We start from the raw sequence: 14,662 nt of genomic DNA, 5'->3' as shown, positions 1-14,662 counted from the left end.
CTGGGAAAATTATGGAGCAGATCATCTTGGGGGCAACCACTGAAGGATGTTCAAGGGATCAGGCCCAGCCAACATGGATTTAGGAAGGGCAGGTCCTGCCTCACCAACCTGATCTCTTTCTATGCTCAAGTGACCACCTGGTAGATGTGGGGCAGGCTGTGGATGTAGTCCACCTAGACTTCAGCAAGGCCTTTGACACTGTCCCCCACAGCAAACTGCTGGCCAGGCTGGCAGCCCATGGCCTGGACAGGTTCACTCTGTGCTGGGTTAGGAACTGGCTGATGGCTGTGCCCAGAGAGTGGTGGTGAATGGTGCCACTGCCAGCTGGCAGCCAGGCACTAGTGGTGTCCCCAGGGATCAGTGCTGGGCCCCATCCTGTTCAATATCTTTATTGATGATCTGGATGAGGGGATTGAGTCCATCATCAGTAAATTTGCAGATGACACCAAGCTGGGAGCAGGTGTTGATCAGTTAGAGGGCAGGAAGGCTCTGCAGAGGGACCTTGCCAGGCTGGACAGATGGGCAGAGTCCAACAGGATGGCATTCAACAAGTCCAAGTGCTGGGTGCTGCACTTTGGCCACAACAACCCCAGGCAGTGCTACAGGCTGGGGACAGAGTGGCTGGAGAGCAGCCAGGCAGAGAGGGACCTGGGGGTGCTGGTGGAGAGCAGCTGAAGAGGAGCCAGCAGTGTGCCCAGGTGGCCAAGAGAGCCAATGGCATCCTGGCCTGCATCAGGCATAGTGTGGCCAGCAGGAGCAGGGAAGTCATTGTACCCCTGTACACAGCACTGGTTAGGCCACACCTTGAGTACTGTGTCCAGTTCTGGGCTCCTCAGTTTAAGAAGGACATTGAGAAACTTGAATGTGTCCAGAGAAGGGCAGCAAGGCTTGAACACAAACCCTGTGAGGAGAGGCTGAGGGAGCTGGGGGTGTTTAGCCTGGAGAAGAGGAGGCTCAGGGGAGACCTTCTTGCTCTCTACAGCTCCCTGAAGGGAGGTTGTAGCCAGGAGGGGGTTGGTCTCTTCTCCCAGGCAAGCAGCACCAGAACAAGAGGACACAGTCTCCAGCTGCACCAGGGGAGGTTTAGGCTGGAGGTGAGGAGAAAGTTCTTCACAGAGAGAGTTGTTAGCCCTTGGAATGTGCTGCCCAGGGAGGTGGTGGAGTCACCATCCCTGGAGGTGTTCAAGAGGGGATTGGAGGTGGCAGTTGGTGCCATGGTTTAGTAGTCATGAGGTCTTGGGTGACAGGTTAGATTTGATGATCCTTGAGGTTGTTTCCAACCTGGTTGATTCTGTGATTCTGTGAATTTCTCATACCCTACTTTGATATGATTTAGGGAACTCCTAACCTGCAGTGTGGTAAGGAGAAGCTGAAAATTCAGGCTCCCTTTCTTTTGTCTGACAGAGGCATCACATTGGAGACCGTAGCCTTTCCTTGTGTAACATGTTCCTGGATGAGATGGCAAAGCAGGCTCGGAATCTTATCACAGACATTTGCACAGAACAGTGCACCCTGAGTGACCAGGTGAGTGTGCTCATGGCTGCTGGACAAGAAGTTCTGCATGGGACAGCAATGTGCCCTGGAGGCCAAGAAGGCCCATGGGGTCCTGGGGGGCATTCAGAGGAGTGTGTCCAGCAGAGCCAGGGAGGTTCTCCTCCCCCTCTCCTCTGCCCTGGGGAGGCCCCACCTGGAATATTGCATCCAGGTCTGGGCTGCCCAGTTCAGGAGGGACAGGGATCTGCTGGAGAGAGTCCAAGGGAGGGCTCCAAGGATGCTGAAGGGCCTGGAGCAGTGCCTGGGGAGGAGAGGCTGAGAGCCCTGGGGGTGTTTAGTGTGGAGAGGAGAAGACTGAGAGGGATCTGATCAATGTCTATCAATAGCTGAGGGCTGGGGGTCAGGAAGGAAGGGACAGGGACAGGCTCTGCTCAGTTGCACCCTGGGATAGGCCAAGGAGCAATGGATGGAAACTGCAGCACAGGAGGTTCCACCTCAACATGAGGAGGAACTTCTTGACTGTGAGGGTGACAGAGCCCTGGAGCAGGCTGCCCAGAGAGGTTGTGGAGTCTCCTTCTCTGGAGCCTTTCCAGCCCTGTCTGGATGTGTTCCTGTGTGACCTGTGCTGGATTCCATGGTCCTCCTCTGGCAGGGGGGTTGGACTGGAAGATCTTCAGAGGTCCCTTCCAACCCCTAACATCTTTTGATCCTGTGTCTTGTTTAATTCTTTGTCATTTTTCTCTCTTCAGCTATCTGAAGTTTTATGGCTCTGTTTCCTGTTCACGCCCCCCTCCCTCCCTCAGGTTTTGGGGAGGTTTTCTGTTTATAGAACAAAAGTTGATTTAAGGAAGGCTCTAATAAGAGTTGTATAGTTAGTTATCAAAGGATCAATGTGTTCCTTGTGTGATGAAGCCTCCACCCTGACCCAGAAGCTTGTTCTGCATCTCCCAGTTGCTAAAAAGTTGGATTTTAATATGGAGTGGGCTACTTCTTTCTGTTTGCTAGCTGCTGCCAAAGCATTGTGCCAAAACCATCAGTCAAGCAGTGAACAAAAAGTCAAAAAAACAAACTGGGAAGAAAGGAGAACCTGAAAGGGAGAAACCAGGAGTGGAAAGCATGAGGAAAAACAGATTGGTTGTGACAAAGTAAGCTGCCTCTTCTCTTCCTTTCACCTTGAAGTCAAAACATGCATGGTTCACATATTGAATGCTTCTTGCTTAGTTTGACTGAGTTGACTTAACTATGACAGCTTTGTAGTTAGGGAGCATGTGATGCTTCCCATGGGAGTATGGGAGACTGAATCCCATTATGTAGAGGATAGGAATATGTACCTCTTGAATTTTATCCTCTAAGCTGTTTCCTTTCCTGAGCAGAAAGGATCCCTGTGCACAGTGCAGCAGGTTTCCTGTGTAGTCATGGGAATTGTGGAATTCCAAACAAGTGGATGGCATCTTCAGTTCTGTCTTGTTTTCAATACTGTTAACTAAGTGAAGTGCAGGCTGGGCTTGGAAGTTCTTGTTGCCAGAAGGTGGTTTGATGCTTTCAGGGATGGGATGGATTTGTGGCATACCAGCTGGGAAAGGTTTCCTTGTTAGTGGCTACAGAAAAAATGAAAACCCCAACAATGAGGGAAAAAAAGAAACTCAGAGAGAGATAAAAGGAAAGATTTAAAAATACCCTTTGGGATGTATAAGAAGATGAGGAAGAAAAGGTAGAAGACAGTTGTTCAGAGAGATCAGAGGACATGATGGGAGAGTAGTAAGGCTCTGGGGAGACCTAATGATGACCTTCCAATACCTGAAGGGGGCTGCAAGAAGGCTGCAGAGAGACTGTTTGCAAAGGGCTGCAGGGACAGGAGCAGGGACAATGGCTTCAAAGTAGAGCAGAGCAGATTGAGATTGGATGTGAGGAAGAAGTTGTGCAGCATGAGGGTGGTGGAACACTGGAAGAGGTTGCCCAGGGAGGTGGTTGAGGCTCCATGCCTGGAGATCTTGAAGGTGAGGCTGGAGAGGGCTGTGGGCAACCTGATCTAGTTGGGGATGTCCCTGCTGAGTGCAGAGGGGGTTGGACTAGCTGAGCTTTGGAGCTCCTTGCCAACCCAAACCATTCTATGGTAGTATAAAGAGGAAGGAGGCTGAGAAAAGGAAACAATTAAATGTTTAGTGTTGTGGCTAGGGCTGCCAAAACACACACAATGCTGAAAGGGAAGTGGTTTTGCTACAGTTGCAGCAACCAAACTTCAGAGAACTGTAAAGATTAGAGAAGTTAAGGGAAAAGAACTTCCTTGTAGCTTAAGCTTCTCTTCCCCTGCATTTGTAGGTTTTTAGTACTAGCTGGTAGCAAACATGACTTGTATTGCTTGGTTCACTTTGGAGGAAAAAAAAAAAACACCTTAACAGACTGTTCTTCTTGAGTTAAAAGTATTACATAGTGATAGAACAAGAGGGAATGGCCTCAAACTACAACTGGGTAGGTTCAGACTGGACAGTAGGAAGAATTTTTCCCTAACAAGAGTGGTCAGGGATTGGGATGTGCTGGGCAGGGAGGTGGTGGAGTCCCCAAGCCTGGCTGCGTTTGAAGGTGGTTTAGGGGTGAGCCTTGTAGAGTAGGGTTGGACTTGGTGCTCCTGAGGGGCTTTTCCAAGCTGGATGTTTCCTTGTAGAGGATTCTGGGTTGGACTTGGTGATCCTGAGGGTCTTCTCCAAGCTGAATGTTTCTGTGCTTCCGATTCTGTGATATTCATATTTATAGATGTATAGATGTATGTGTGTGTGTATATGGAGTCACTGCGTGATGGAGCTGCAGTTGTAGTATGTGTTCTTGTGTTTTAATCAAGGTAGGAAAGCATCTTGAAGTGAAAAGAGATAATGAAGAGTTAGAGCTCTCCCTGGTTTTGAGGCATCTCCCACCCAGCAGCACGTGCTTGCCTTATGAATACACACTTATGTTACATATGGTTTTGTCTTTTTTTTTTTTTTCCCTTCATTTCTTGTTGCCTGTTCTTAAAGCCTGGACAAGCTGCACACTGCACTTTCTGAGCTCTGCTTCTCCATCAATTATGTACCCAACATGGTGGTTTGGGAGCACACCTTCACCCCCAGGGAATATTTGACTTCCCACCTGGAAATCCGCTTCACCAAGTAAGAAAGATTGCCAAGTTAGCAGGGTTCTCCTTCTGCAAGATAAGCCTTTTGCTGGTTTGCTGCTGGAATTAGTGTCTCCTTCCAACACAGAATTAGTTTTTTAAAGGTGGATTGTGGAACTTCTAAGTCAGTTGCCAGCTAAAAAACAGTAAAGAAATGATTCATGCAGACACAGACAATTGTTAGTTCCTGTTTCCAAGAAGGCCAATGGGGTCCTGGGGGGCATTCAGAGGAGTGTGTCCAGCAGAGCCAGGGAGGTTCTCCTCCCCCTCTCCTCTGCCCTGCTGAGACCTCTCCTGGAATATTGCATCCAGGTCTGGGCTCCCCAGTTCAGGAGGGACAGGGATCTGCTGGAGAGAGTCCAAGGGAGGGCTCCAAGGATGCTGAAGGGCCTGGAGCAGTGCCTGGGGAGGAGAGGCTGAGAGCCCTGGGGGTGTTTAGTGTGGAGAGGAGAAGACTGAGAGGGATCTGATCAATGTCTATCAATAGCTGAGGGCTGGGGGTCAGGAAGGAAGGGACAGGGACAGGCTCTGCTCAGTTGTGCCCTGGGATAGGACAAGGAGCAATGGATGTGAGCTTCAGCACAAGAGATTCCACCTCAACATGAGGAGGAACTTCTTGACTGTGAGGGTGACAGAGCCCTGGAAGAGGCTGCCCAGAGAGGTTGTGGAGTCTCCTTCTCTGGAGACTTTGAAAACCCACCAGGACACATTCCTGTGCTATCTGCTCTGCTTGACCCTGGGTGACTGAGCAGTGTGGGCTAGATGATCCCCACAGGTCCCTTCCAACCCTGACTATTCTGTGATTCTGTGATTTGGAAATGTTCTAACAGTGCTGGGGACATACCTGCATTGCTTAGAGTTTTACACATGCAGGTTGGCAAAGTATTCAGGTAAAAGTTTTGAGTGGGAAAAAATTTTCCAGGTAAAGGTTTTGAATGGGAAATAATTTTTCAGGTGAAAGTTTTGAATGGGAAATAATTTTCCAGGTAAAAGAAGTTTTGAGTGGGAAGTAATTTTCCAGGTAAAAGAAGTTTTGAGTGGGAAGTAATTTTCCAGGTAAAAGAAGTTTTGAGTGGGAAATAATTTTCCAGGTAAAAGAAGTTTTGAGTGGGAAATAATTTTCCAGGTAAAAGAAGTTTTGAGTGGGAAATAATTTTCCAGGTAAAAGAAGTTTTGAGTGGGAAATAATTTTCCAGGTAAAGAAGTTTTGAGTGGGAATAATTTCCAGGTAAAAGAAGTTTTGAGTGGGAATAATTTTCCAGGTAAAAGAAGTTTTGAGTGGGAAATAATTTTCCAGGTAAAGAAGTTTGAGTGGGAAATAATTTCAGGTAAAGAAGTTTTGAGTGGGAAATAATTTTCCAGGTAAAAGAAGTTTTGAGTGGGAAATAATTTTCCAGGTAAAACAGGTTTAGAATAGGAAATAATTTTTCAGGTGAAAGAAGTTTTGAATAGGAAATAATTTTTCAGGTGAAAGAAGTTTTGAATAGGAAATAATTTTTCAGCAGCATCTTTGTTTAATTTTACTAATAAACGCAATCTATTTCTTTCCAATTTTGGTTTGTTTTTTGTTGTGGTTTTGTTTGTTTGTTTGCCTTTTTCTCCCTAAAAGGTCAATTGTTGGAATGACCATGTACAATCAAGCCACACAAGAGATTGCCAAACCTTCAGAGCTGTTAACCAGTGTGAGAGCCTACATGACAGTCCTGCAGTCAATAGAGAACTACGTGCAGATCGACATCACCCGAGTGTTTAACAACGTCCTGCTCCAGCAAACCCAGCATTTGGATAGCCATGGGGAGCCCACCATTACCAGCCTGTACACAAACTGGTAAGTAGGTAGATGACCACTTGGCTCCAAGTGTTTTCTTGTGTTCAATGAACAATCTGGAACTGGAGAACTGGAGTGCTTGGGAATTTTCTGAGCTTTCCGACTTCGCAAGTTTCCTCTTCCCAACTCCTGTTAAAAGCACTTTGGCTGTTGTGAAGTGGAAAGGACTTCAGCTGGTGTGAAATGGAAAGCACTGTGGCTGTTGTGATGGGAAAGGACTTCAGCTGGTGTGAAATGGAAAGCACTGTGGCTGTTGTGATGGGAAAGGACTTCAGCTGGTGTGAAATGGAAAGCACTGTGGCTGTTGTGATGGGAAAGGACTTCAGCTGGTGTGAAATGGAAAGCACTGTGGCTGTTGTGATGGGAAAGGACTTCAGCTGGTGTGAAATGGAAAGCACTGTGGCTGTTGTGATGGGAAAGGACTTCAGCTGGTGTGAAATGGAAAGCACTGTGGCTGTTGTGATGGGAAAGGACTTCAGCTGGTGTGAAATGGAAAGCACTGTGGCTGTTGTCAAGTAAAAAGCACTTTGGCTGTTGTCAAGTGGAAAGGACTTTGTCTGGTGTGACGTGGAAAGGACTGTGGGTTGTGTGACCTGGAAAGGACTGTGGGTGGTGTGTCCTGGAAAGGACTGTGGGTGGTGTGACCTGGAAAGGACTTTGTCTGGTGTGACGTGGAAAGGACTGTGGGTGGTGTGACCTGGAAAGGACTGTGGGTGGTGTGACCTGGGAAGGACTGTGGGCGGTGTGACCTGGAAAGGACTGTGGGTTGTGTGACCTGGAAAGGACTGTGGGTTGTGTGACCTGGAAAGGACTGTGGGTGGTGTGACCTGGAAAGGACTTTGTCTGGTGTGACGTGGAAAGGACTTTGTCTGGTGTGACGTGGAAAGGACTGTGGGTGGTGTGACCTGGAAAGGACTGTGGGTGGTGTGACCTGGAAAGGACTGTGGGTGGTGTGACCTGGAAAGGACTTTGTCTGGTGTGACGTGGAAAGGACTGTGGGTGGTGTGACCTGGGAAGGACTGTGGGCGGTGTGACCTGGAAAGGACTGTGGGTGGTGTGACCTGGGAAGGACTGTGGGTGGTGTGACCTGGAAAGGACTTTGGGTGGTGTGACCTGGGAAGGACTGTGGGTGGTGTGACCTGGAAAGGACTTTGGGTGGTGTGACCTGGAAGGACTTTGGGTGGTGTGACCTGGAAAGGACTTTGGGTGGTGTGACCTGGACAGGACTGTGGGCGGTGTGACCTGGAAAGGACTGTGGGCTGTGTGACCTGGGAAGGACTGTGGGCGGTGTGACCTGGAAAGGACTGTGGGCGGTGTGACCTGGAAAGGACTGTGGGCTGTGTGACCTGGGAAGGACTGTGGGCGGTGTGACCTGGGAAGGACTGTGGGTGGTGTGACCTGGGAAGGACTGTGGGTGGTGTGACCTGGGAAGGACTGTGGGCGGTGTGACCTGGGAAGGACTGTGGGCGGTGTGACCTGGGAAGGACTGTGGGCGGTGTGACCTGGGAAGGACTGTGGGTGGTGTGACCTGGGAAGGACTGTGGGCGGTGTGACCTGGGAAGGACTTTGGGCGGTGTGACCTGGGAAGGACTGTGGGCGGTGTGACCTGGGAAGGACTGTGGGCGGTGTGACCTGGGAAGGACTGTGGGTGGTGTGACCTGGGAAGGACTGTGGGTGGTGTGTAGGTCAAGCTGCAGATCTGAGCTGCTCTCTGCATGTCAGTATCTGGTTAAAGCGCAGGCAGGAAGAATTTTTCCTCCCAAAAGAAGGAAAATAAAGAGGCTCTCCTTGAATTGGAGAGAAATGCAGAATTACATTTGCCAACACAGGAAAATACAGAGCACATGGGTCCTTAACACCTAATACATACACAGGATGCATGAGAACCCCCACAAAAACCTGCCCCCAGCCAGACTAAACCACAGCTCCCAGTGCTCTTTTTCTCCCCCGCTGCTTGTTGCCTCTCTTCCATTACTCCAAAGCAGGCCAAGGTTGTGCAGGGAAAATTAGCCAGGCCTCTGAAGGTCACAAAGAGACCTTCTCCCCCATTTTCACCAGAGAAGGAACTCCCTCCAGAGAGCCAAAATGAGGGAGAAAAGAAACTGACTTGGCCTTGCTGTCAACTTATAAAGAGACAGCAGAATTATGGCATTGAGTAATAAAAATCACCGTTTTCCAGTCCATCCCCAGGACCTCTCTACTCCTCCTGGAGGACTCAACTTTATGGTTTTGGGTTTTTTTTCCTTAAAGCCCTCAAACTACTACAGTAAAGCTTTAGTCCAGAGGTTTTGTGGTGTCCCTTCCTCTGTGTCAAGTCTCTATGCTCCTTTGTCATCTCACCTGAAACTTTCTCTCCTTCTGATCAGGTATTTGGAAACGTTACTACGGCAGGTCAGCAACGGCCACATCGCCTATTTTCCAGCCATGAAGGCATTTGTGAATCTGCCTACAGAGAATGAGTTGACATTTAATGCTGAGGAGTACTCTGACATCTCAGGTAAGCTTTGATGTTTGTGCTGAGTTGTTGGTGGGAGATGCTTGTTGTACTCTTTTGAGTAGCTGGGGTTGAACAGCAGCAACTCGTGGAGCTTTCTGTTCCAGATGGCTTTGTTAGCCTTCAGGAGTACACTGAAGTGCTTTTTATGGCTTGGTTAACCTCCAGTAGTACTCTGAGTGCTTTTTATGGCTTGGTTAACCTTCAGTAGTACTCTGAGTACTTTTTATGGCTTGGTTAACCTTTAGCAGACCTCAGAGTACCCTTTATGTCTTTTTAGCTTTCAGTAGTACTCTTAAGTACTTTCTCTGGCTTTGTTAGCCTTCAGTAGTCCTCTGAGTACTTTTTATGGCTTTCTTAGGCTTTAGCAGAACTCAGAGTACTCTTTATGGCTTTTTTAGCCTTCAGTAGTATTCTTAAGTACTTTCTCTGGCTTTGTTAGCCCTCAGAAGTCCTCTGAGTACTTTTTGTGGCTTTGTTAGCCTTCAGTAGTACTCTGAGTGCTTTTTATGGCTTTCTTGGCCTTTAGTAGAACTCAGAGTACTCTTTATGGCTTTTTTAGCCTTCAGTAGTACTCTTAAGTACTTTTTATGGCTTGGTTAACCTTCAGTTGTACTCTGAGTAGTTTTTGTGGCTTTGTTAGCCTTCAGTAGAACTGAGTACTTTTTATGGTTTTCTTAGCCTTTAGTAGAACTCAGAGTACTCTTTATGGCTTTTTTTAGCCTTCAGTAGTACTGTTAAGTACTTTCTCTGGCTTTGTTAGCCTTCAGTAGAACTCTGAATACTTTTTATGGCTTTGTTAACTTTCAGTAGTACTCTGAGTACTTCTTAAGGCTTTCTTGGCCTTTAGTAGAACTCAAGAGTACTCTTTATGGCTTTTTTAGCCTTCAGTAGTACTGTTAAGTACTTCTGGCTTTGTTAGCCTTCAGTACTCCTTTGAGTACTTTTTATGGCTTGGTTAGCCTTAAGTTGTACTCTGAGTACTTTTTATGACTTTGTTAGCTTTCAGTAGTACTCTTAAGTATTTTTGCTGGCTTGGTTAGCCTTCAGTAGTACTCTAAGTACTTTTGATGGCTTTGTTAGCCTTTAAGTACTTTTTACTCATTCTGCCTCTGTCTTGAGGGAGATCACTTTGCCTGTTTTGGGTCCCAGCAGGCTTGTTGCATTTAAACTGTCAGAGATAGGTGTGTGATGTGTTGGTGACTGCTGCTTCACTTCTCATACCTAAAATTCCACTTGGTAGCAAAACATCCTTGCAATTCTAACACCATGGCTAGCTGCATGACAGGCATCACATAACTGAAGGAGGAATGTTTGAAGCAGAACAGTTTGTTTTGTTTCTCAGAAATGAGAGCCCTCTCTGAACTTCTGGGACCATATGGCATGAAGTTCCTAAGTGAAAGTCTGATGTGGCACATTTCTTCACAGGTTGCTGAGCTGAAGGTAAGCTTGGGGAAGCTGGTGGGTGGGAAATGGGAGTAGTTGGCTGTATAAGCTTCCTTTAAGTTATTTCTTAGCTGTGCTTCTGCCCTGCCATCTTTTTGAAACACCTGCAGCCAACTGCTGAAGCTGTGACTTGGATCTTGCACATGCAGTACATGAATAACACATTCTTCAGCAGGCACAGGCAGAACTTCTTGCAGGCTCTGTCCATTTCTGTGTTAGGAATCAAGTCTCTCTTTATCATCAACAGGAGAGGAAATGTTTCTCAAGATTTCTACCTTGCATGGCTGTATTTTCAGAGTCTAAATTGACTCTGTTGACTCTAAATTCAGCATAAAAATCTCAACTTTATCTGTAATGACTTTCTTTCATTTGTGGCCTAACATCTGTTGTTCAGTTTACATGGGTGGGAGACTCCAGGTCTCTTTCCTTTCTTAGTTTTTCCTCATTTTTAGACCTATCTTTACCTCTGGTTGAGGTAAATGGTGTCCATTTATTATAAATGTCTGTGTTCTGCTACCTAAACCTGATATTTAATCGCAGAATCATAGAATGGTCCAGGCTGCAAGGGGCCTCCAAAGCTCATCCAGTCCAACCCCCTCTGCAGTCATCCCCAACTAGATCAGGTTGCCCACAGCCCTCTCCAGCCTCACCTTGAAGATCTCCAAGGATGGGGCTTCAACCACCTCCCTGGGCAACCTGTTCCAGTTGGTGCCATGGAAACCAAAAAGGGAGATCTGGGCATGTGAAGGAAGTTTAGTTGCATGATACTCAAAGCAGTGAACAATTACAGGGAAGCACTTGGAGCCTATGTAATTAACTCTTTCTGCAAAGAGGTTTTAATTACACTTAATAATGTGTACTACCTTCCCAGGCTGCTCATGTTATTCATATTCAATTTGCTTTTCAGGTGACTTACATGTCCAGTGCCATTTCAAAATTTAATTGTAGGTTATGATTACATCTCATAATTTTCAAGTTGTTTAACCACTAATTACAATAAGGATTTTTTATTTTTGTTGGTCTTTTTTTTTGGAGCTCTTCATTCCTGCTGTATGTTTTTATAAAGTACACCGGATTACTTCAGAGATCTAAGGAATTTCCATTTTTTTTTTTCTTCCTCAATTTATTATTACTATTATTGCTACTATTATTATCATTATTTTTATAATCATAATCATCATTATTATCACTGTTATCACTATTATCACTATCATCACTATTATTTTTTTATTATTACTGTACCAAGCCTTTAAAAGTGCAAGGTTTTAATATATTCCACCCTACAGTTTCAGAGATCATGTGTTTATCTCTGTATACACTCTGAATTTCAGAGTTCCTAGGGTTTATGATCACAGAACCACAAAATACATTTGGTTGGAAGAGACTTTCAAGATCATCCAACCCTTCAGCCCAGCACTGCAGGGTCAAGATCATGTCCTAAAAGAGTTGAAACTCTATGCAAGGAGAATGCAAAGGGTCCAGAGAAGGGCCACAAGAATGGTCAGAGGACAGGCAGCCCTGGCATGTGAAGGGAGGCTTTGTTCAGCCTTGAGAAGAGAAGGCTTAGGGGAAACCATGGGCAAGGACATAAAGGGCAGCTCTCATGAGGAGGGAGATTTCCTTTGTACAGAGAGTCCCATGGTAAAGCCAAGGAGTAGTGGGCACAAGCTGCTACTGGGGAGCTTCAGACTGGATGTCAGAAAAAAATTTGTCCCCATTCAAACTCTCAGACATTGGAATAAACTCCCAAGGGAGGTGGTGGATTCCCCTATGTTAGACAGTTTGAAGGCTCAGCTCCACAGGGTGCTGGGCCAGCTCATTGAAGCTATATTCTTACCCTGAAAGGTTGGACTGTGGATGATCCTGGAGGTCCCTTCTGTGAATCAATGAATTTTTCATGCAGTGTCACAGCTTAAGAGGAAGGGGCTGCTGATGCTTTCCAAGCTCCTGCAAGAGCACACTCAGCTCAGCAACCTGACCTGAGTGACCACCTGGACAGGATAATTGATTCCTTATGCCCCTTTTCAATCTTTTGAATTGTAGGATGAGGCTTCCCAGGTGTGAACACTGATTTACATTCTCTGCCTGTGCACCAAGCACCATCTGTCACATTTCAAAACCAAGCCATTGGGCAGATGTCTGCTGGTTGCTGCTGTATTTGCTTACTGTGGAGCTGTCATTTTCCCCTCAAGCAGCACAATTTATATTGTAGCTCTGTATGTTTTTTTTTTTTAAACCAGCTTTAAATTGTCTCTGAAATGTGTTGTTTTTCTGCTCTTTCCCTGAGATTTGTTGTTTCCTGATACTGCTAAGGATGATGATGTAGATCCCCATGCACAGCACCACATATTTGGAGAGAGAAAAAAAAAAAGTAATAAAATGGTTCATCTCTTTGGCTTCCACACAGTTGGCTTAGGAAGAGAGCACTTAAAAACATCTGGGACTGAGGGGAGGAAGCAAGGAGAGGATAGGGTGGGGAATTTATTAAGAGGAGGGGTTCAACATGCTTGCTTTGCTTCCCACAGTGGGACCAGGTGTTGGGTTTATATCTGGAGCTTAAGCCTAGGGTGAGGAGGGAAAGGTGGCAGCATTTCAGTAACTATTTGAAATGTATTCCAGCCTGTTGCTTTTAAAACTTAAACCAATCCACTGGTTATCACAGTATCACAGTACAGGAGAGGTAGGAATGGACCTCAAGAGATCATCCAGTCCAACCCCCCTGCCAGAGCAGCATCACCCAGGGGAGTCTGCACAGGAATGCATCCAGGTGGGGTTTGAAAGGCTGCAGAGAAGGAGACTCCACAACCTCTCTGGGCAGCCTGCTCCAGGGCTCTGGCACCCTCACTGTAAAGAGTTTTCCTACCTGGAGCACTAAGTCCAGTTCTGGAGCCCCTGTTACAGGAACGATTTGCACACGCTTGAGTGTGTCCAGAGAAGGGCCACAAGCATGATCAGAGGGCTGGAGCTCCTCTACTCCTCCTTCACAAGGGTGGTGAGAGACTGGCAGAGGTTGCCCAGGGAGATGGTGGAAGCCTCATCCCTGGAGGTTTTTGCAGCCAGACTGGATGTGGCTGTGAGCAACCTGCTGTAGTGTGAGGTGTCCCTGCCCATGGCAGGGGGGTTGGAACTGGATGATCCTTGAGCTCCCTTCTAACCCGAACAGTTCTGTGTTACCTTCCCTGTTCCAGTTTGTCTCCATTGTTCCTTGGCTTCTTGCTGTGCACCACCCAAAAGAGCTTGGCCCCCTCCACTTGACCCCCAGCCCTCAGCTCTTGAGAGACATTGATCAGATCCCCTCTCAGCCTTGTCTTCTCCACACTACACAGCCCCAGGGCTCTCAGTCTCTCTTCCCAGGGCAGATGCTCAAGTCCCCTAAGCATCCTCCTGCCTCTCCCTTGGCCTCTCTCCAACAGCTCTCTGTCTCTCTTGACCTGGGGAGCCCCAAACTGGACACAGGATTGCAGCTGTGGTCTCAGCAGGGCAGAGCAGAGGGGGAGCAGAACCTCCCTAGCTCTCAAGCTGAACACTTGACTCACTACCAATGTGCGTGGGCTGTTGCCTGCAGTCTTACCTTCTGGAGAGCTCTAAGGGATTTAATTGTCACATCAGCCAAGCTCTGATCCATCAGTTGGTCTGAAATTGCCCAGCTTGATTTCAGTGCCAACCAGCCTTGCTTTGCCTTTCACAGTGTGTCTGTGTGGGTGCACATGTGCACACGTTCCTGGAGGTGGTTAGTTGGCTGCATCTTGTGTAGCTTATTTCTTCTTACTAAAGACAAGAATGAAAGTGGGAAGAGTGGTTGGCTTATGGATAGGTTTAATTTATTTTTTTTGTTATGGGAACAGCATGACCATGACACAGTGTAATTGAAACTAAGAGGGCCAAGCTTTTGGACAGGCCTGAGTTGCACAAGCTGCTTGTCTAGGAGGTAGGAGAAAAAACAGAGCCTTGTGTGTTTCATGGCAGCATTATAGTTTCAGATGTAGTGTTGTTTTCTGCTCCTGTGGTCACAGGAATGTTTGCTCAGAAAGTTAATCTCCCTGCTGGCCAGTTGCTGTGTTTTTTGCCCTGTTTTCAAAGAAATGAAATAACATCAAACTCTTGAAGCAGCTAGCAGAGCTATCAAAGGCCTTACGTAGCTGCAACTTTAGCAGTAGATTCCTGCACTTAAGTCTTTTCCTACATTTCATATCTTAAATTACATTCCAGGCATCTAACTACATTCCATAGTCTACGTCTTTGATGAATCACAGAA

The 14,662-nt window shown here is 46.8% G+C and overlaps 1 protein-coding gene across 1 annotated transcript in view; it reads left to right on the top strand.

The window, feature by feature from the left end:
* Positions 1–14,662, top strand: part of NCKAP1 (NCK associated protein 1) — a 113,991-nt gene that overhangs the window by 70,826 nt on the left and 28,503 nt on the right. Inside the window, exons 19-24 of the mRNA XM_054380868.1 lie at positions 1,405–1,524; positions 2,500–2,639; positions 4,503–4,634; positions 6,249–6,467; positions 8,834–8,964; positions 10,307–10,404. Coding sequence (XP_054236843.1) covers positions 1,405–1,524; positions 2,500–2,639; positions 4,503–4,634; positions 6,249–6,467; positions 8,834–8,964; positions 10,307–10,404 — 840 coding nt within the window. The remainder of the gene's footprint in view (positions 1–1,404; positions 1,525–2,499; positions 2,640–4,502; positions 4,635–6,248; positions 6,468–8,833; positions 8,965–10,306; positions 10,405–14,662) is intronic.

The sequence above is a fragment of the Indicator indicator genome, chromosome 5 (genome assembly GCF_027791375.1).
Source record: "Indicator indicator isolate 239-I01 chromosome 5, UM_Iind_1.1, whole genome shotgun sequence".
NCBI lineage: Eukaryota > Metazoa > Chordata > Aves > Piciformes > Indicatoridae > Indicator > Indicator indicator.
This window is presented reverse-complemented; position numbering and strand designations above follow the sequence as displayed.